The 23,870-nt window shown below is 38.9% G+C and overlaps 1 protein-coding gene across 1 annotated transcript in view; it reads right to left on the bottom strand.

Annotated features, from left to right (window-relative positions):
* coro2ba (coronin, actin binding protein, 2Ba) overlaps positions 1–21,790 on the bottom strand; it is a 49,441-nt gene extending 27,651 nt beyond the window's left edge. The window contains exon 1 of the mRNA XM_038701179.1: positions 21,528–21,790. Coding sequence (XP_038557107.1) covers positions 21,528–21,542 — 15 coding nt within the window. The 5' untranslated portion in view covers positions 21,543–21,790. The remainder of the gene's footprint in view (positions 1–21,527) is intronic.
* Positions 21,791–23,870: the final 2,080 nt, after the last annotated feature.

Below are 23,870 nucleotides of genomic sequence, written 5' to 3'. Positions count from 1 at the left end.
GGCCAACTAAATATTGATATTTTAAGTATTTAAAAACTCAAAGTCAAATGTCAATGTCCAAGAAGCATTTTTTTAATAAACAAAATCCTCACCACAATGTCCTTAGACAATAATACTGCCCATGAGCTGTCATTTACTGCATCCTCATCCCTGGATACATAATACATAAAGATAAGTGAAATTGTGTTTTAGGAGAAAGCTCTCAAACCTTTACTGAAGCAACACTAAAGAAAGTTGATTTATGTCATAGAACACAAATCTCATCAGCTCTGAAATGAAATCCCTCTGGCGGTGGTTCAAATTGAGAAAGCCACATGGCACTGAGCCCATGACGCAAGAGCAGGAGATGAAGGAGCATTTTCATCAGATTATTAAAATCCATCCCTGATATGAGACCACAGAAAGAGCTCTGTGGAATGATCAATCAGTCGGTGTGTTAAGATATTGCATTTTGAAACTTCAAGGTGAATGCTGATGGAGGGTGTCAACTTGCAAGAGGTTGGATCATTGGTCATTTAACCCAGAACCTGGAGACTCAGCTCTTGTGAGTCAAATGCAAAACAGTAGCTATGTCTGATGTGCATGCTAACACTTTAGTATGTTAAGAAACAGTAGAGTAAAGTAAAGAGTGTTGGGGTGTGCCTGTGTAACTGAGCTGGCTTTGGTATAATTGAGTGAGGAAAACAACAAAGTAGTTTCTCACTTTGTGATTAAAAGGGAATAGTTCTAGTATCACTGCATGCACACAGATCTACAGAATCTTCTGAACCATACTTTCACCAATGTTTAATTAAGACAGCCAAAAAGGTCCTTTAAGCAGGTTAAGCCATGCAAAAAATCTCCAGTTCACTGGTGCACAAACTGCCTTTGTCATGGTAGACATTTTGACATGTCACAGTATAAAAAGCACTGGTGTAAATAATAAAAATTAACGATGGCTAAACTCTATTAAGTTGCTTCAATTTCAGGGTCCTAGTATTGTGCGTGCTGGCTCACACTGTCATGGCTTACTGGGACACTTGAATAGCTGTTGTTAATGTAATAAGCAACACCTGTGCTTTATCTCTGTTTTAAAATTGTCTGATCTTTTCTCATTCAAAGACAGTATATTTATTGCTCTGTTTCCCAAAGTCCTGGAATAGTTACTTGTTCATCCAAATTGGATGAGACACAAAGCTTTGAAGTTCAGAACCACAGAGATACAATATGCTGGGCAATCCTGCTCGACTGTGTCAACAAGCAGATAAACAACTTTTTTGTATCTCTATCTCCTCAAAACTGTTTCTTTTCTCTTTCTCCATTGTCCTCTTACAACCTCTTTCTCGCACTGTCTCTCTTTGCAGGATTGGATGAGTAGATGGAGAGTGTGAAAAAGCAAACCTAGACAGAGAACGTGGCCAAGCCAAGTGCCAGACCATCTGCCTGGCCAAGGACTTCTCCATTCCAGACAGTGACCATCTGAACCTTGGCAACAAGGATTTCTGCTGCTAAATTACTGATTTTCTATAATTTATGTTATACTGCTTGAGAAGCCATAGAAGTATATGATACTAACATGTATAGATACATACTGTATGATACATATATTTTTGGTAATTGGTAATTAATAAGCTATGATAAGCTATGATACCCGTATAAAACGTAGGTCAAAAAACAGAATAATTTTTAGCCAAGCAAGTTTGTACAAAGGATTGGTTAGATTTAACTACTGACTTGCATCCACAGGTTACATTAAATTTGAAATCTACAGTAGAAATAATACAAAAATAAAGGCGAATAAGCAAGAATAACCATCTAAAGCCTCACTGGCAGTCCCTAGATGCTGCAAAGCTCCTCACATTACACAATTTGAAAGTATTACAGGAGCAAATAATATACCGTCTCTAAAGTTAGGGCCTCACTAAAACATAAAGTGGTGCTAGAGGAAATTTAATCGAGTAGATAGTGGGGTGGTGATGGAGCAGTGGATAAGACTAATACCTTTGGTGTAAGAGACACCCGCCAATGTATCCCTGAGCAAGACACCTAGCTGCTCCAGAGGCGTGCGACCTGACATATATAATTGTAAGTCACTTTGGATAAAAGCGTCAGCTAAATTAATAAATTTAGTGTAATATGTAATGTAATGGCATTGCAAGGATTTATCCTCTGTGGAGTACGAATGAGTAAATTTCATGGTCTATTTGTTTTCTAGATTTTTCTTTTTTGTGTGTACAGATGGATTGCATTGCATGCATTTTGGCATAAAGGTGGTGCTACACAAAAAATCAGGGAGTCACCAGAAACTTGACGAATCATCATGGCCAAATTTGAATTTTCACAGCAAATCTGCCAATCTTTCCAGCAGTTGTTGAGATATCTGGCTCTGGACTAAAGTACTGAAGAGACTAACTGACTGACAGGAGGTACAGTTGGTGGATACCAGTGGTAAAAAGCTATTATAGAGCTATTTGTCTGATACAGACACCCAGGGAAATGAAATAACTGATGTCCTAGTACAGATACCTCATAGACACCAATATCATGTTAGAGCACTGGGTCAGTTTTCTGTAATCTCTTTATGGTTACTCAGAATTAAATTGACTAGTCCATTCACATTGAAGGTGGATCAACGTATCATTTCGAAAAGGTGTGATGTTGTTTGCATGAGGAGAAATCTGATCTTTGATAGTCCAGAATAAAAATGTAGTAAAATTAAAGACAGGATATCAGAGCTTCTTCATGACTTCATGACTTCATGACGAGGGCTAATTCAGCCAATTCTTTCTCCTTTTCTTGGTTCTTCCACACAAATGACAGAGTCATTCACAGTCTCACAGTCTATTATTATAGGCAGGATACAAAGAATCTGGCCCAATCTGTGAGAGACAACCAGATTGCTGCAATTCTGGCACCTTTGTCAGCTTTAAAGTGGGGGCAGGGAAATTCCAGATGTTCCCGTTTATTCAGAGCAGGGGTTGTGTGGAAAGACTTCTAATGGGTTTTTCTACTGAAGTAAGCAGGTTAAACTACAAGTAATGGCCTATGGCTGTTTCTAGAGGCAAAAAAACATGCTTAGAAATAAAACGAGTCTAGATCACTGAGTGAGATGCTTCAAAATCCGACAGGTCAGATGAAGACGGATATAGTGATCTTCACCTCCCTATCCAAGGGTTTAATCCCTGATTTACAAACACACACACACACACACAGAAACAGGCAACAGTAATCGCCTCATGTGTGAGCTTGTTAAGCCACATCTGAAATGATAGTATTCCCATATGTGGGTTAAGGTTAATGTGTTGTGAATGTGACCTATTTCAGAGAAGCCACTGTGTTGATGAGATCTCCTAAAGAAAACTAACCACAGGACTACAGTACTAATGCTGCTGCCATTTTACATCCATGACTCTCCATATGTTTATCATATGTTTTTTATAATGTTTATATAAGAGCATCCCACTCACACAACAGTGTTTGGCTAGCTTGCAATAATTTGGAAATCTATTATATGGTCACTCATGCACATTTTTCCAGTCTGTTGAATTGATCTGTTTATTGCCAGCCTGTCAATAGGACTTATACAGTACAGTAGTGCCAATGTGCCCCAGATTAAAAGCCAGATGAAAGATACAGACCTCATTTCACTATGCTCTATGGGGACAAATATTTAATTTTGGCTGTTATTCCACAAGGGATTGCTTATTGGCACAATCTCTCTACTCCCTGCTGGATGTGTTCACTTCCCAAGTCATACTGCTTTAGCTTACTGCCTTATCTGCACCATCCTTGTTTCTGTGTATCCTAGCTTTGTAGATTATTACAGAGTTTTGGATGGATTGGGCAGTAATCTTGCCCAATCTTATTAAGTAAGTAATCAGTGAGGTTACATATTTAGACCTCTATGATATATTGTTGATGTTGAGTATTTATCTAACAGAGATGTTCAAAATTATAATGGTACACTATAGTTTCTTCATCCCTGAAAGCCTTTTAGAGAGCCCTTGACGCAGGTATGAACAGGGACATAAATCACGGGAGTGTGACCCAAGGTAAAGTTAAGGGGTAAAGTTAATTTTACTAGAATCACTTGTTGATATTCAGACAACTACGAAGCAGTTGCATTGCATGAGAAATGTACTGAATCCAAGTCAGACAGATCCTCTGAAAAGAATATAAAAGTGTAACATGCTGTATCTGCGTGCTGGTACTGCTTACCGTACAAGCTCAGTTAATCTTTTTAGATGTGTGGCTCTGTCACACACCCAAACCACATATTCAGATGTTTACAATGCACAATGATATTTACACTTCAAAATCACATGCCTCTTTTCTGTCTCCTTAACATAGTAAATTGTATAGGCTGTATTTCAAAGCGTCTTATCGATTCAAACATGCAACAATCATTTACAATCATTGACTTTACTTTGACGTTATATCAGACCACTTCAATGTATGTATCAAATACACGACTGACATATAACCTCCTATCTATGGGATACAAAAATAACCTCCAGCCATGATTTAAGTTACTTAGTGAAGTTAATTACTCATTATAGCACAACTTAAAACCAAATCCAACATGAAAATTCAACAAGCAGCCACCAGACTACCACTGGCTTGCCAACTACACTGAACAAAATTATAAACGCAACACTTTTTTTTTGCCCCCATTCATCATGCGCTGAACTCAAAGATCTAAAGCTTTCTCTATGTACACAAATGGCCTATTACTCTCAAATATTGTTCACAAATCTGTCAAAATCTGTGTTAGTGAGCACTTCTCCATTGCCTAGATCATTCATCTACCTCACAGGCGTGGCATATCAAGATGCTAATCAGACAGCATGGGTATTGCACAGTGCCTTAGGCTGGCCACAATAAAAGGCCACTTAAAAATGTGATTTGTGAACAATATTTGAGAGAAATAGGCCTTTTGTGTACATAGAGAAAGTTTTAGATCTTTGAGTTCAGCTCATGATGAATGGGGGCAAAAACAAAAGTGTTGCGTTTATAATTTTGTTCAGTGTAATAAATGTAATGTGAAGTTGGGAAAATTAGTTCATTTATACTTGAGCAAATGTATTAGTGACATTCCACCATAGGAAGACAGTTTTTACTACTGTTTTTCCAGTCCTGACCATTTACAATTTTACAGTGGCTTTAGGTTACTAATCATGGGATGCCAACTTCACCTGGCAAATTCATTGCATTTCTCTGGAGCAGCAGAAAAATAGAGGTGGTAGGGTGTGGGTTGGATCACATATATTAGCAGACTTAAAATAAAGATTCACATTAAAGGTTAATTTTGTGCATGCCCTTCTTTGCTGCTACTTTCAGCACCTTTCTACTCCAAACCACAACAGCTTTTTTCCCCTGACGTTGTGGAATAATGTCTTTTAGCATTTATTACCCTTCACTCAGGAATTCACAGCACCCATTCTTCATTGTCAGGAGCACTGCTAGGCTACGGTCCTTACCTTACCTTGCCTGCTTTTCAAAAATAGAGTACAATAAATAAATTAAATGGAAGAAGCGGTGTAAGGCTTCTTCCATTTAATTTAAAATCCACATTTGAAGGGGCACTGACTTTCTGGCCCTGGCTTTCTCTGTCAAAAGCAAGATTATCCTCAGCTTAGATCAGTAATTAAAATTAGGACAAGGATATTATGTTATTATGCCACTAAAACATAAAACTATCAGCATGGGCGCCATATAGGGGGGAAAAGTTAGGACAATTCCAAAGGCCCCTGACTGACAGGGGCCCCAAAAACTAATATCAAATTATATTATACATTATATAAACCATCATCATTGAGTATAAATATATTTCAAATATAGTAAGAAAATGAATTATCTCTTTGTTGTTACTTGTTTTTGGCAGTAAAAGTTAAAAATCCCCATTGACAAAAAAGTAAACATCCATATTGACCGACCAACCCCTGCATGAAAAAGGTGGGTAGCCTTTAGTCTGTGAGTGGTGTTAACCTGTTGGCTTAATGTCCACAGTGAAATAAGCTAGCTAGCTACAGACTAGTGTTAGCCTACATTTCAACAACATTTAATCAGTGCAGGGAAACGTTTAGCAAGATATTCATATTAAATCATTGTCCCTGCCCCTTTTAGCAGACTAACAACAGATGAGTCAGCAGCAACCCAGTCTCCCCATAACTGTAGCCTCCCTGTCCCAGTGAAGAAGGTGAGCGACAAAGTGTTTTAATGACAGGCCAGTTAGCATCTTTCCAGGGACTCTGTGGAGATTTCTCTGTCTCTCTTGCTCTTTTTAGCATAACAAAAAAAGACAATGAAATATTTCATAAGGACAGAAATTCAAACACAAATTATTTTCTCACATAATGATCATTATGAAATAAATAAAATAAAAAACACCTTCCTGTCTGTACTGGATGCTGGACAGCAGCATACCTCATCCTGATTTTAAATTACAGACTATATTAAAATAATCCAGTTTGATACGTTCATTTAGATTAAATGACATCTATAGATACAGAATTTATTATTCCCATCATGAAGGGCAATTTATTTGAGAAGCAAATAGTGAACTGCATACTGTATGCAGACTTGCATGTACAAATCACCAGCAGTAAATATTGTGCTAGTACTAATATTGAACTACAAGAAGCCAGACACTTGCAAGCCTTTAATTAGAGTTATGTAAAGATTTTGATGGGAAGTAGTGACAACAGCTGTGCAGACGGGGCCCAATTATATTTTTTTGTCATGGGGCCCAAAATTCCTGGCGGCCCCCCCGACTATCAGTAAAATATTAAAATGGTAGTATGTAATATTAGTACATAATGTTACAATGTTGATATGCCTTTATTGGTATAGTAGTCCTAGTAGTACTAGTCAGTGGCCAACTTTACTGGGAAAACTCCCAGTACTCCTGTTGGCTAGTCCACCTTTACATGACAGGGAGTTGTTTTATTCAACTTTAAAACTTTAATATTGTTTAATGATGCTTTATTTTGAGTGTTTTCATTATATATGTTTAAGTTTTTCAAATTTAAGCAGCCTTTCCTAAACTCCAACTTTCTTTTAGTTGTATATCCTTATTATTATGTAAATCTAAAGCCAACATTAACTAGAAGAGTGCTCTCAGTAGAGTGCATAGCTACATAAATAAATGACCTGGCTCATCAGCATAGACCCAGCAAACTCTCTCAGCTGCAGTCAACATCCACGCTGAAGGAGCAAGGGGCTGGAATGCAGACACAGATGGCACTCAGCTGGTAAATCTGTCCAGTAAACAATAGCACAGACAAAATGCATACAGCAGATCTACATACAACAATGTGGTGTTTACACATTTACACGTCATCTAATCCAAAGTGTACAGACCTTTCTATCACATAGCCAACACAGGATTATTAAAGTATCTAAATGTTTTTTCTCCAAAACCTTTAAACTAAATTAGAAAGATAAAGGTAGCTTACTCATCCAACTGGAGAAATAAATTTCCAGTTGCAGACAATGTCCTTGGAAAGTTGTCTCAAGCAGTTAAATGATCTTTTATAGAATTCTCCATGAATGGGCAATTTATCAGTATGTTTTATTAATGTCATAAAAATGTATTAAACATCTCATGGTGAATATTAATCACACATTTTAATCATTCCACAAGTAGCAGAGAATACAGTTTATGTTTGATATGACTGGAATAATATGAATTTTGATGTCCACTAATTTCTAAAGGATCTTTGTTTCTCCCCTCTGTTGTTGGATTGTTGCTTTTTAGACAGTCAGGCATACACACTGTGTTACTATAGTGACTGCAATGGCAATCCACACAGCTGGAATTAAGAACAAGTTCTCCAAAATAAGGACTGACAATTGACATTTATACTGATGTTTCCCAGTTGTGATGAAAAATATCTGACAAAAACTCTGAAGAAAGAATCAGATAATAGTTACTTTAAATTATTTCCAGTATAAATCAAACCCAGTGATGCAGTGTCATGTCGCTGCGTACACACACAAATATAGAGTGCATTTTAATGATACACTTTATACATCAACATGTAGAATAATAGTAGTGAATAGCTGATTTAAGATTACTAACATCTAAAATATTTTTTTTAGTTCTCTTTTTTGGCATTTCTTTCCACCTTTCTCCTATTTTGGAACAGTTACTAACTTCTCTGTTGGTCTTAGGAGGGTGTAGACTGCCGGGAGGAAGAGGTTTTTAGGCCCGGGGCAAAGGAAGGCAGTGAATGCTGCCGGGGAGTGGCGCCATCATTAACAAGTGGCTCACTTTGTGCCCCTTGTAAAATTAATATTTTAAAGTAGGGCTGCCCCCTAATAATTTACTAAATAGCTAGTTGATGGGAAGAGTCTTAGACAACAAAACTTTTAAAACCTCAAACTCTATTCAGGAGTTGTGCCCATTCACCAGAACGAAACTAACTGGATTGTTGCAACATGGACGTTTGCTTGCTGGAATAAAGAGGTTTTCAGTTGCAGGGATAGCCCGATGGGAATGCTGCCAAGGAGCAGCGTCAGAATGAGCCCCAGACCTGAGCAAGGCTCAGCAACCTTCCAGTGAAAACAGGGTTTGACGACAGTGAATACGGTCTTTCTAAGACCTGGAACTATTATCTGATGCCCCCAAAATATATACTTAAATAAGTAACTTAATATCATAAACATGCAACAACTAGTCAACTAATGGCTTGAACTAAAAACTACTATTCAACTAGGAAAATCTTTAGTCAGAGGCAGCCCAAGTGTAGACTGCAAAATGATTCCTGGGATCAACGTGGCACTTCTTTTCACCTGCTAGGTCACCAGAGCTGTTTAAACTATCAGCCCCAGATCCCATTTCCTCCACAAGACACCCTGTCCAACCACCAGAAGTCACTAATGCAGCAAGAAGAACACATTCTTTTACTACCCACCTGTGCACACTGCAAACACAACAATGGTAAGACCCAAGTGAAGGACCTCTGAACTGAACCAGTAAGAAAGACCTTTGCTGTCCCGGCTCCACAGTGGTGGAACAAGCTCCACATTGACATTAGGACAGCAGAAACTCTACACATCTTTTGCTGCAGACTGATAACTCATCTGCTCAGACTGCACCTTGGCCCATAATACAAAAACAAAACAAAAAAAACTAAATGTAGCAGTTGAAGCAGTTCAGCAAGTTTGATGAAGCTGATGTACTTGCATGATTCTTGCAATTTTTGGTTTGTATCCACATGGTTGAATGCACATATTGTAAGTCGCTTTGGAGAAAAAGCGTCACCTAAATAAATTTAATGTAATATAATATAACTCACTTTTCTGCAGCACCATTGGCTCTCCCCCTCACCCCTGCACCACGTGGTGCCTGATCTCTTAGGTGCTGCAGGGGGAGAGCACCACCTGAGAGAAAGCCTTGCTTATAAGGCGAATTGCTGCTCAGAGCTGACACTTTCACCATATACAGTAGCCTTTATAAGAGACTAATTCTGTATATTAATGGGTTATGTGTTCACCTCATGGACAGTTTGTTCAAAGCAGTGAACTACCATGACTAACGACCTGTAAAATGCATAATGTAATGCATAATGTTTAATGTATCTGATTTGTAGCAGTATTGAACAGATCGTTGCACAGATCTGTAGCATGGTCATTAAAAACATGTTTACTATAAGGGAGAGGGAACAGTAGAGACATGAAGTAAGAAAGAAGACACATGAGGAAAAACATGAAGTATTTTATGCTGCAGAGAGACTAATATCTATATTTACACTGCTATCAGTGCCCATAGGCGAAATACTCTGATGCAGATGTCTGTGTGTGTGTGTGTGTGTGTGTGTGTTTGTGTATGTGTGTGAGTGTGGGTGGTAGTATCCGCCATGGATGTGCTCTCACTCTTTGCCCCACTCCCCACTCATTGCTCTCATGTTCACTCAACTCTTCAGTACATTATCTTTCAGTGTATAATACATTTCTACCTACAGTACAATGCACACAGAGATAAACTCATAATCTGTATGTTCAAATGTGGTATCATCTTTATCACTAGCATAAGACATCACAGTACATCATAGCTGACCACCATACCACATGTGAGAAACAAACAAATCACAAAGCATTAGGCGTCAGCACTGACAGAACATACCTCAGATGTGAGTTGACATTGCATAACCATGCAAGAAATGAAAACACAGCACTGTATACAGTACTGCTATTGTCAGCCTCATGCCTGGGAATGTGATGTGGGATAAAATTACGTAAGTGGATTCCATGACACTTCATCAAGCCTCCCAACCAAGCAGCTACTGTTTCAGTGAGAGAACGGACCACCCTAATTCTCACTGCAGTGGCACTGCAATGGCCTGCACATGTATTGACTACTGCAGCTTCGCAAGTGCAACTTTAGTGATACTCAAAAGTAATCAAGAGTGCGTTTCTTTCTCAGTGCCTCTGTTTACTAAACTGCACAATTTTACCTAGAAGAGCTCTGTATATTGAGTCATTTTATTTTCTGACTATTAAAGGAACAGATTGGTTTCTGGGGATTCCACTTTAATGCAACATGCCTTAATGGTCATTATTCCTATTGATTATAATGAATTTGTACTCAACAAATTACTAATATGTGGGTACACAGTAACATCACCACAACACTGACAAAAAAGAAACACAGCAATCAAACATGTTAAAGCTGACCGTTTTGCCAGATTTGCTATGACTTAATTTGATGGTAAACCAATAGTGAATGCACATTAGATGCCAGTAATTTCACAAGAAAACAACCTTGGTACAAAATTACACATGTACCGTAGACAAAAGTTGAACCAGAAAGTTTGTCTGGGAACTGATGTGTACATAAATCTCCAAGTCGTAGCTTGCAGTTGGATGCTGGGGTTGAACGAGCAGGCAGCAATAGTGATGCAGGGCAGCAGCAGTCAGAGCAGAGGGTGAGATGGGAAATTGTGCAGCTTAAGTAGACTGACAAATTGAGAGGGTGTGTAGATGATTATGAAGTATGAGGCTTGTCACGTGTGTATGCAGTGCAGCTTGCAGGTGCCGCTCCAGCGGACGTGACCATATTTGGAGGAGACGGTGGAGCTAACAGCTGTGTGTGGAGATAGTTAGCTTGCTTAGCTAGGTGCATCTGTAATTCACCTTAACTGTCATTTTAACAGGGCTGACAACTTTGTCTAGCGAACAACAGGTTTAAAAATAAATGTACTCACCAGGGAAAGTGAACAACCAACTCGTAATAAGCTTTTTCAACGGAGCTGGTTAAATTTACACAGTGCCGTGGTAACAACTTGTCAATCACAGATAATCCCGCCCTGAAGCACACTCTACTTTATGGTTTATTTTCATCTAAATGGGACCATAATTTACTAAATGAACATCATGTTGTATTGAAGAAGACTTGAAACTAGTGATTGAGTCCATAAACTCATTAGGAAAGTGTTTACTGAGGTAATAAATCAGATGAGAAGTAGGGTCATTTTGCCATTATTTCTAATGGAGCCGGACTTCTTTTTGCAACCGGAAGAGTCGCCCGCAGCTGACCGTTCGATAGAATGCAGGTTTAAGGGACTTCTGTGCTCGCCTCAGGTTTCTGATCAGAAGCTTCCAGCTGATCCACCGGTGTTTTTGAGGGCGTGTCAGACTAGTCGCTTGGCGAGCATTATGACAAGCATTTTGATGTGTCATCACAGGGAAAAAGGGAAAAGCCTGGACTACATACAAGTTGTTTTCAGGCAGTTCAGAGCAGAGTTTTCTGTGAGAGACGGAACTCCCTTTATGCTGGACTTTTTCACTTTGCAAACCTATTACATGCACAAAAAAGATATATAACTCAATAAGGGAGAGGGGAAAAAGCCAAAAAGCATAATACCACCTCTTTAAAATATTTTTGGTCAAACTGTGGATTTGATCTGATCAACTTACTGGACATGTTTCTTTCTTCGTTTGACTTCTTTAGCAATGTAGGTAAAACTAATGTTGTCTAAAACAACAATCCTGCCATAAATCCAACCTTCATTTAGGTTACAATCTTTATTTTCTGTTTTAGAGATGTGTTGATTCAACTTTATGATAATTTTGTAGGCTGTAGTTTGTGGTGCTGTGGACTTGTGTTGCAGAGCTGAGAGGTGTTTCTGGTATTTAGTCACCCCTCATTAGTGTAAATAGGGTGGACAAAATAATAGACACAATATACCTTTGGTCATGAAAGGGGAATATTCAATAGCCGTTGCATCTTGCTAACAAGTTTTCTGATATAATAACGTCCTTACAGCTGCAGAAAGCCGTTCAATCTGTTTCAATGTGCCAAAGCCAGATACTATCTGATAAGGGAGTCTCTTGTGTCACTATAGCTCTGGTGTAATGGCCACAGGAGTTTTAGGACCCTCTAAACCAGAGAGAGACTAAAGAAAAACAAAGAAAGACAGACAGAAAGCTAGACATAAAAAATAGCAGCAGCTTTAAGGTATAATACAGAATGAAGGCCAAAAGGACATTTACAAGAGGAGACAAGATACAGGAACAAATTGGAGATTTCTTACTGATGTATAGTACAGAGCAGGAAAAAAAGAAAGGATGAATTACATTGTACAGTAGGGAAAAGAGATGATAGACACTGGGTTTGAATCTACTATAGAGTCATACTGCCAGTTTTTTCATACATATAAGAAATGCATGAGGTAGAAAATTAAATGCAAATCAAATTTCAACAATATTCTTGAAGAACCTGAAGCTTTGATGGAATTAAGTAATTATCATCTTACTTACACTTAACTCTGAGAATTTTACAGTATACAAAATACTTTTTACAACCCACAGTCACACACACTTGCACATTCAAAGTAAAACCCCCATCTGTCGCTCTGCACTTACTGCCTTGTCGCCAGGCCCACAAACAGGAAGCACATCCTATGTCCTGATTGTACGTATGTATGTCCAGAGACACACACAAATGCACGCACACACACAGATTCCGTGGGATGTGCACCTAATCTCAGCTGGAGGGCTGGTAATGGTCACTCTCTCTCTTGTGTCTTTATTTCCTCTGGAGGATGTTCACAAATGATTTCACATGATTCTGTCCTCTTTTATTTCAGCGACGTACCAAAGGGGAATCCAAAAATGAACACTTTCGTCCAACAAAAGCCACAAGAAAGCTTTCCCCTGTGCACTTTTATAAATGCATTCAAGCCACCTACTATGAGAGTCTGGATTGTGTGAATGCATTTGCAGTGGAGGAATGATCATGCAGTGACATGAGGAAAGAAGAGTTTCCCAACTCTTTTGGAAATACACTACAGGTCTTTCACACAGATTTTTCACACAGTTTTTACAGACTGCCGCACACACAGAGACACGCACAGTGAGCAGGGTAAGGAGGCTTTCTGACAGGCAATGAGCTCATGAGATCTGAATGTCTTCCTGCGGTGAATGCTTTTTTCTATCTCCTTTTTCCTTTTTTCTCACACTTTTTGTCTGCCCCCCACCCCTTTCACACACACAACTTTCTCTCTCCATGGTAATTCTTTTATCTGCTCCATTTAGGGTGAATATACGAAACAAAAAAGCTTAATTCTGGATTTAGTATTCTTAATCTGCAAACATCTTGTGTATTTTTCTACTCCAAGAATAGCAGGTTTTGGGTTGCTAGGTTGGTAATTTAGCTCTCAGTTTAATGTGTCTCTCTGTCTGTGTGTCGGTTTGTGTGAGGGAACGTGCGGGTAAACATTAAGCTTGACAAATGGCCAGTGGTCTAAACCAAACTCAATTAAGATTTATGGTGGGCGAGGTGCCCCAAGTAAAGAATTTAGACAGTTTGACTGTGGATGTGCTTGCATTTGTGTGTGTAAATATGCACAGCCTTTCTATAGCAAACTTTCATTTTCTATTTTGATTGGACAAATAAAATCACTATAAAAGAATACAAAAATGAAACAAGATAGTCACTGAGATTTATCAGAGCTTTTATATCTTGAAACATATCTTGAATCGTTTTATGCAATGAGAGCCTTAACAGCCTTACAGTTAACAACATAAGCTGTACCATAAACACTCTGAAAATGGCTTTCAGACGTCTTTCCAACCACATATGTGGGCTTGACATCAGATCACTATGGGCCTCCTTCATAAATGGGGTGTTTGCAGATATGTAATTGCAAACACACTTAACAGCTGGAATGCTACTTTGAATTATGTAGAATTCACGTCAGTACAGTTAAATATAAAGCGTTTGCTAGAGAGAAAGAAGTGTGTGTGTTCTTGTAATTTTTTCTTTGTGAGAGCAGAGTTTTAGACCTAAAGAATCAAGACATTCTGGAAAAGTTTGTTTTTGAGTTTATTTACAGCACTCACCAAATCTTCAAATGCGCAAAAGAACACTTTTCAGGCATGAGCATGTGAAATTTTGATAAAAGGTCATTTTTAGTTAATTGGCTTGTTCTAAAACAAATGACAGGTTTCAGGGTACAGATCAAGGGACAATCTCTGAGCATGACCTTTAAATGCGTTATTCAGGAGTGTGTCCTAATTGGATAAAACTATTTGGAAAATCTTATTTGAGGGCAAGGCTTTCAGGTTGAGGGTAAAATAGGATTAGGGTCAGGTTAGGGGTGCAGTACTGATCGTTAAGGTTAGAGTTATGTGTCAGAAAATTAATTAATTAATTAATCAAGTCATATAGGGTCCTCTCAAGTATTATAATAATAATAATAATAATAATACACAAATATCGTGTATGAGTGTGTGTGTGTGTGTGTGTCTACCCGCCCACCCTCTAGATAGAGACAATCATTTATCACCACATGGGCTTCCTTTAGTATTAGCTGGGGAGCATTTTTACTGGTGTCTAAAGGAACAAAGGGTAGCTACTGCTCCCAACGCCAGTCCTCCCCCTCCTCATTTTGGTCTCTTCTCCTCCATCAGCGTCCCTCTGTCCTTCTCCCCAGCCCCCTCCCTAGCCCTGGTGCACTGCTCTTTTTGTGGTATCCAACCAAAAACAACTGGACCATTTTAGGGTGTTGCCATGCACATCACAGCTTTCTAATTAAAGGGGTATTCAAAAGAACAGTCCATGTGGTCTGAGCAACTTTGTCAATGCCAGCAGCTTGCCGTTATGCTTTATGGCACAGTTGATTAGTGGGATAAATGCTCAGGAATTGCTTTGAATATGAAACAGAATTCAATCTCTCTGTACTTTTATTTCCCAATGTCTCTGGCTGGAGGTCGTTTGGCAGACGAAGAGCTGGGTGAAATCAACCTTCTGGAGAGGTCAGATTCTAGCAGCGAAATCCCATTGTGGCCATTTTACCTCTCCCTTGAGCCCCGTGGACTGAGAGCAAAACTAAAAGCGACAGGAAGGTAACTTAGGGAAACAACCAGTGCTAGAGCTAGACTCTGTTGCCCCCTGTGCTGTTGGAGGACACTGAAGCGGTCTTTGATTGAACAAACTGAAGGCTGGGTATTTTCACTGTATGAGTTTATTCTTCCTACTTGTATCTTATGTAAGGCAGCAGCTGTGAGCTACAGGGTTTCATTTTGCAACTTTGAGACAAAGTTGAGCAGCCTTGAGGATGTAGACACATCCACATGAGGTTTTAGGTCAAAAGACAGCAAACAAACAGATTTGTTCTTTTGCTGATATCACAAGATCTCCAATACTCTGTACCGATTTAGTAGTAGTGATGGAAATTATCCACCCACCTACACATAATGTGTCTGCCAACTCACATTTTGTGCCCTCCTACTCACATTCACACACTCATGCACACACAGACAAACACACAATCACAAAGCAAATGAGAACAGTGTCCAGATATAGTGATAATTATGCCCTGTTGTGCACGTTGTGGTGGCAGTTTTCTGCTACTCCACTGAAAGCAGCCAAAGGAATTAGAGTATGAAAATTCTGCAGATGAGCCACAATAAACAAAATGTTTACACTGCTTTTGAACCATATACTGTATAAAAAGGTCTGAACAGAGAAAAACAGGCTAATGGGACTATATGTTGTTTTCAGCGGCCCACTAGTGGTGAGGTTTTTAGATTGCAACAAAATTGTGAGCAAGCAAAATCCGACACACAGAGACAAATTGAGACTGTGAGACAGCTGCTCACAACATGCTGGAACCTCAGGTAAACTCCCACTCCAACATTACAGTAATATTTTTATCAGCTTGAGGTTGAAATAACCCCTGCTTGTTACATGATAACTTTTCATTGACTGTGTGATATATTGGAGTGAGCTCGACTGCCTGCTTTTCAGTAACTAACGTTATTTGTTTATCATTCACATAGGGCACCGCAATGTCAGCGTAGCTAAATGTATTGGATGATAACGAAAACAGTTAGCGAGCTAAACTGAATATTATAAATGAGATTGTTGCCGCGCTTAGTATAACAGTTGTGCCGCTATAAGTAACGTTACTGAATGGGTCTTCCACTGTGTTGTTATTTGACATAATACCGGTGGTACAAAGGATAGTAATACGGGTCGCGTTAGCTGGTGAAGTAATGTGGCGAGCCAATCCACTACAGTATATTGCACCGGATAACAATAGCAACTGCTCGGCTTTAGCCGGTGAGCTAATGTTATCTAACTTGAGCCAACTAAAGCACAACATCACAATACAATTTACATGCTTTTCCGTAATGTTAGTTTAACTGTCCAATAGGATGAAAGCCAACTCTGTGTCTGTTTAGTTTGTTATGGAGTCTGTGTTTTGTTGAGAGCCAGTCGTTTTGTGGAAATGTGGACTCTATTTTGTTAGTCGCAGTTTTGTTGGTGTAGTGGGCAAGAGGCTCAGTAGCGCACCCGATCCCTTCACATAAGAAGCAGAATGGTGGCTGTTCCAGGCAACAGAGAAAACAGCCTGTTGTTATGTTACAGCCCGTTGACAAATAGGCAGTAAAAAAGTGATTTATTGATAAGTGATTTTAGTTAAAAACTGACTGAGCTTTGAAATACTGGCTTCAGAATACAAAAAAGTTCAGACACTTCAATGTTGTGGGGTGTCATGGACAGCTAGTGGGATAACATTCATCCCATGTAACTGTAATATCAGTGAGTCAACGGCCTGTGGTGTATGTTGGCCCCCTTTCCCCTTTAGTATTTCCTTTCTGTCTTTCTGGTGTAATGGCCACAGGAGTTTTAGGACCCTCTAAACCAGAGAGAGACTAAAGAAAAACAAAGAAAGACAGACAGAAAGCTAGACATAAAAAATAGCAGCAGCTTTAAGGTATAAAACAGAATGAAGGCCAAAAGGACATTTACAAGAGGAGACAAGATACAGGAGTAAATTGGAGATTTCTTACTGATGCATAGTACAGAGGAGGAAAAAAAGAAAGGATGAATTACATTGTACAGAGGGAAAAGAGATGATAGACACTGGGTTTGAATCTAGTATAGAGTTATACTTCCAGTTTCATCATACATATAAAAAATGTCAAAATCTCTGTCAAAAATGCTGAACAAAAGAATAGATATTTCTAAAAACATTATTTGTACTTTGCAATACTTTGATTCATTAAAACTCTAGTAAGAAGTGTATCGTCGAACTCCTTAGCTACTCTTCAGCATTTGGCATAGATACACACAGAGAGGTTAATTCTTCTCATAAACCTACAGGATAATAATAATAATCTAGCAAAGCAAAAAATGTATTACGCTCAGGTATTTTACAAATCATATTATGACGTTCAATTTGTGTACTAAGATATTTGGCAACAGTATATGGGATAAACCTTTAGGCCCATATAAATTATTGCCAGTAGACTAAAGTGTCTGTCTTAAAAAGCTTAAGAGCTTATGGTCCTGTCTCACAGAGGACTCAGCCCAGTAAGGCCATGTTTGAAAGCAAAGGTCACGGATTTAAACATGCAATGACCCATTTTTACTGTCAGCATTTTGTTAGAGGAGTGAATAGTAGTTTCTCTCTCAGTTTGTTGATCTATTTATCAAAAATACATATATTTGACATTTCCCATTACATTTGTTTCTGGTGGACAGGATTCCTTTATGTCATATAGTAGACATACACACACATACAGAATAGTATCCACTGTACATCTGAATGACATATTAGGACTGACAATATCAAACTTTTTAGAGCAGGACACCCCTTTAACAGAATTTACCAAGCCACCCAATATAACATGCATATGTTCCAGGTATGTACAGTAGCAGTAGTAACAATTTTCAATCTTATCAATATTAACTTGAACAATATAGGCTTATTCTCAATCACTCAGAATAAAAGCCAACAGCTGCAGGTTTACAGATAAATAACTAACTTAAAATAAAGAATGACATGTGCGCCCGCTGTTGCACACACTCTGATGTGGGGAGAGAGGACTCAACCCTCACGTCTGACTTCACTGACAGGCGGTTTCTTGTCTTGTTTTCATGCATACCAGGAATGAGAGAGCCAGACCACACATATACGATGTTGGAAACAAATAATATAGTGAATGCACACAGTAATGGATATCAGTCTTCCACAAGCAGCCCAAAAGTGTCCGTTAAACTGTTGACCGAGAAGAGTACAGTCTGATTTTAGTTTTGTTGCTAGGCTCAGTCTCAGTCCTGTCAGACTGTGTTGAGGGCTAAGATGTATCAGCATTTCTTTGAGCTTTGTTTGATGTCAAATCCTTCCATCACTTGCTCTGACTGCTGAGCTCCTGAAAACCCTCCTTGAGCCTGAAAGTGTGTTGTGTTACATTAATATTTTAATATGGTGATATTTATTGCTTTTTTTCTTCTAATTGGATATGTTTGAAAATGTACCATTAAACTTAGTTAATGTTCTTTTCGTAAATTTTTTTAAAACTTATTTTGAGGCGTTATTAAAAACGCACAATAAATTAAAAAATATATACTATATCTTGCAGCACCCTTGACCCATCCCCACCCACTTTCAGAACCACTGTCTGAGAACTGGCAGCTTCTATCATCTACATATGCTCATTAGGTTTACATTCAACACCACCGCAATAATTCATCTAGCTAGAAACGTTTGCACATCACTATATCTGCTTCGGAAAAATAATCCTGGATGTACTGAACAGTAACCAATACACGTTAACAAGCTACAGTATCTTGAATGTGTAAATAGAGATTATCATTGTGGAAGGTAGAGAAAGAATTACAGAAAAAAAGACATCAAATATGTTTGAGAGCATCATGCAAAGTCAGGAACATAACAGATTAAACAAACACAACAAACATCTCATATTGTCCCATTAATAAGTTGTTGATGCAGCATGTTTTAGGTATGCAGGAGTGCTAATGAGTCTGAGGAGATAATTTAAGTGGCAGTACTCCTCCTGTAAATGCACTGATTAATGTGTAATTAAGTATTGTTTAACTGAAGTACTGAAGAACATAAACAATACATGGATATAATGGCTAATTTAAAGAGATTGCATTACAATTATTTATGCTGCACATGTAAATGTCAATATCCCCATTGTAAATCTAAACTGTAATGTTAAGAGGTCAGGCTAGAACATACAAATCTTGGTCTGATACTAAGTAGGCATTGCAGGGACTCTCCAGAGTATTGTCAGTGTGCATCTATGTGTTGAGGGGTAGGAGGCTGTTTAGCCCCGTCAGCATAGACGCTCACTCCCAAGGTGACTTCCCTGCTGTTGGCAGGCACAGCCACGGAAACAGCTCCCCAGACTCTCTCTCTCTCTCTGCTTCTCCCACACACCCATCCTCTTTTAGATACCACTAAGTAATGTGCTTTCATACCTTCTTTTTTTTTTACAGAGATGTCAAAGCGGATTTTTTGTCTTTCTGTTTTTTATTTACTCCTTCCTCCTTACCTCATTTCCATAATTGCGGGTAGGAATCAAAATTCTAGCAAACACAAAAAAATCATGGGTGCATTCATTAAAATTCTCTTCAATAACTGTGGACTTATCTACAGTCAGATTTAGGCTTTGGCTTAATGCCAGCACATGAGCACCTGACCTTTTCCTCTTTCAGTTCTCATAGTGGAGAATGTCCACCTACGCAGCAGCACACACGCCTCCCACACAATCTCTCTCACATGCAGGCAGAAAATTTCTACTTTGAGAGCAATCGTCTGTGAATTTGTGTGGTTTCGTGTTAGATATTGTACGCTGGAAACACAAACTACACCAGTTTGTATTAACAGAACTTTTGTGTGGAACTTGCAGGTGTGTTAGTATAGTAAGTATGAGTAAATAGGCCATTGTCCTGTGTCTACAGAAGGTCATCTATTTTGGTCCAGGTTAATTCTCTACATGGGAGCAGGTGTGCTAATTTCCTCTCTCTGTGTGTGTCCTCCTGTTTCTCTGTCGCTCTCTCTCTCTTTGTCTGTCTCTCTGTCTCTCTCTTCCTCTGTTAATTGATTAAGAGGATTCAACTAGCTGCTTGCAACCACCAATACACACTTGTGTGCACATAAACAGTCACCCAAGCGGACTGACACACCTACTTTAAGATCATCTTGAGACTGCTAATACACAAACACACACACCCACGCACACACACAAACACACATTTGTTTCTGTCACTTGAGAGGACTGCATTGACTGTCTTATATCTATACACAGAAGAATGACAACAATCTTAACCCCAACACTTAACATTAACATTAACTTAACCATAAAATTAACCAGATCTTAACCCTAAAATGTAATGGTTTGCCTTGTGGGAACCTGTTTTCTATCCCCTAATAGGGGCTGTCTCCATAATGTGACAGTTTGAACAGTTTTTTAAAGTTGCATTTACTTGTATTCATTTGCGCTTTGTCCACAGCGATACACAAATGAGGTATAATCCAAGCCACACTACATCAAAGAGCAGCCACAATACGACTGAAGCACACTGATGCTGCCAAAATTAAAAATACTCAAGTTGTGTATGCGTTTGTGAAGTACTTAAAAAAATTGCCAGAATTTGCATATTGTAATGGTAATCTTTTTGTTAATTGGTATTATAAATCATTATTTGTGAAAGCCACAGTGGGGCTTTAGGAGATGAGTTCAAATCAGCATGGATCTGCTTACCAGTTCTCATATTCTTACTGAAATAAATACACAAAACACATTAAACAACCAATCCTGCACATTCAGTATGATAACCGAGTTTAAATGTTGGTCTTATACAAAATTATAGCACCTAAAAGAAACAGTTTAGTCTTCAAGTCTTCTTTTTTCTCTGAATACCAAGTTTTATCTAAATAAAGTTTAAATAGCTTCCTCACACCCAGAGCGAATTACTGCCAGTCTGTATTATGCTGCAGATCACAGAATGTAATCACAGAATTTGATTTTGGTTTTATACATAACCAGACTGCATTTCTAATGGGAACACAGAGTCATACAACACAAACACACATTAACACACATCCTCAGGCAGCAGCATCCTGATAACCTTGCACTATCTGGCAACTCAGACACTACTCAAAAACACTCACATGAAAATAAGACCTAAAATAACCTTTTAGACCTTCAGTCTAATCTAACACTGAGCCCAAATCACTGGTGACATGCTGAAAGTTGTCCCCATCCAAAGGTCTTACCTTTGTGACAGTCATGCAGAATCAGTAGGTGAGGAGCAGGCCAGTGTCCCCTTCAAGCAGAGAGCAACGCCGCAGGAGTGGCAGAGTGATGAGGAGGAGAGGAGGGCAGCTCTGCCAAACGTGCAGAGAGAGAGAAAAGAGGAGGGGACAGACAGGTTAGTGTGTCTAGCTCACTAAATACGGAGGGGCTGATTGCTGCTGCAGTGAAGTAATGGCTGGCAGTCGGTGTGCGGTTGGTTACTACAACAGGGAAAAGCTCCTCGCTAGGATACACCCCTCCCTCCACCCTCACCAACTGCACACACACACACACACAGATGATGCACAGAAAGTCTGGCTGCCCTACTCTCTCACTCTGTCTCTCGCAATATGATTAGTGATGGGCTAATACAGCTTATTGATGAGCAGTCAGGCAGGGCTGCAGGAGGAGGCGGGAGCAGCGCAGCCTGGGACAGGAGAGGACCGCAGAAACAGAGAGAGGAAGGGAGGGAGGGAGTTGGATGCTGTGTCGCAGTCTGCTACTCAGGCATGGAGCTAGCTACACGTCATCCGGTGTGTACAAATGCGTGCGTGTCTGCGTGTGTGAGTGACACAGGCATTGATAGGAGGAAACAAGAACATTTTTGAAGTCCAAACTACACTTAATCTAGTTATTTCTATATGTGAAAACAACATAGAGACATGTTAACAGACACATACAAGAATACACAAATACACAAGGTAAACTTAAAGCTTTTATTTTACATGTATGAAGAGTTTTGTCTAAGTGGAACAAAATTAATTGCAATGAACATCTGTTTGATTTAGTTTTTCATAAATTTGGCATATTGTGATAAATATATCTCATAAAACATTTTTATTAATGTAATGATGCTGATTTCAGCCCTAGATATACTCTAAACTTGATGCTAATGCAAATTGTAATTGTGCACTTACATCCGAACACTTGCCGTTTCAATCTTTAATTTCAGTGCTGTTATATGTCTTAAATACAGATGAATCACTCAAAAAAATCAGAATTGGTACTATATCCTCATTTTGGAATATTTTTGTTATGCTTTCCTTTTAAGGACAAAAGTATAGTAGCACACAGGCACCTGCCCACACTCACAGAGTAACACGTCTTTGTCATACTAATTGTGTAAATAGAGGGATGATAGAGACAGGCCAAGATTCCTACTCAGTTACCATGGATTAACTTCCCATAGCTGTGTGAGACTCTTCTCTAGTGGCCACAACCCACAATACTGGCTTTGTTTTGTGCATCCAAATGTACGTAATTATGTGTGTGTGTGTGTGTGTGTGTGTGTGTGTGTGTTTACTGTAAGTGTCTGCAAATGCTGGAATAAAGGTCACTAAGACATACAAAGACAAAGAGGAAAGGACTCCATTCTGAGTGACATGCTAGAAATTGTCCATTGCAGACAGGTTATCATGGTTTTCTGTCTTCCTGTGGCTTTATCACGCTCACACATATTGTCATTCAGTGGTCACTTAGCTCCTCAATCTCAGTCTTTAAGAGTGTCATCTGAGGCCCCACTCTCAGCATTTCCTGTCTAACAGAATAGTATTTCCGGTGTCTGTGTGCATGTTCTGGGTAGGGGGAGACAGTTTTCAAATTCTATATGAAAAAAATATCTACAATAAATGTCTACAATAATGTCACTACAAATGGGCTATGATAGTACTTAGTTGTGCACATTGAGCATATATTATTGCTTGCCAAAGCTTAACTAGTAATATGACAGATAACAAATGTTATGAAGTAAGAAACACATGTTATGAAGGATTACTGTGTGAATTGCAAAAAATGTAATGCTAATCCTAGAATCACTTGTTTCTTAAAAGCATTTTCATTACAGACTCAAGAAGTTTGTAATTTCAGGTAATATAAGATTCTAGTGTGAAAGTTGTATGTTGTGCCATAGCACTAACCACCTGAAGATGAATTCTCCAGGATGTTGGAAGTACATTATATATTTCAATTTACATCATGAAAAATGGTTTGGGAGGAACAGACATGGGTTGAGGTGTCAAATACAGGGACCTGCAGACCTGGAGGAGCCACCATGAATCACATTTTCCACCAGATGTCTACATGCTCCTATTCAAAGAAAATGCAGTGGGGGAGGTGAAAACTCAATATGAATTGATGTCAATAACATTCATTCTGATAAACAGAATAACAAACAACAGCGGTCACTGTCTGGCTTAGCTGCATGATTTCAATCCAAGATCCCTTTCTGTTCCAGTGAATTATGGCAAGTCTGTTTTGCATTAGTAATTTAATTTCCTTGTTCACTAGTCTGACCCTCTGACGGCTGTGTAAACAGGGGGAATCCA

The sequence above is a fragment of the Micropterus salmoides genome, unplaced genomic scaffold (assembly GCF_014851395.1).
Source record: "Micropterus salmoides isolate LMB-PRFRI ecotype aquatic unplaced genomic scaffold, ASM1485139v1 Ms_hic_scaffold_6, whole genome shotgun sequence".
In the NCBI taxonomy this organism is placed as follows: domain Eukaryota; kingdom Metazoa; phylum Chordata; class Actinopteri; order Centrarchiformes; family Centrarchidae; genus Micropterus; species Micropterus salmoides.
This window is presented reverse-complemented; position numbering and strand designations above follow the sequence as displayed.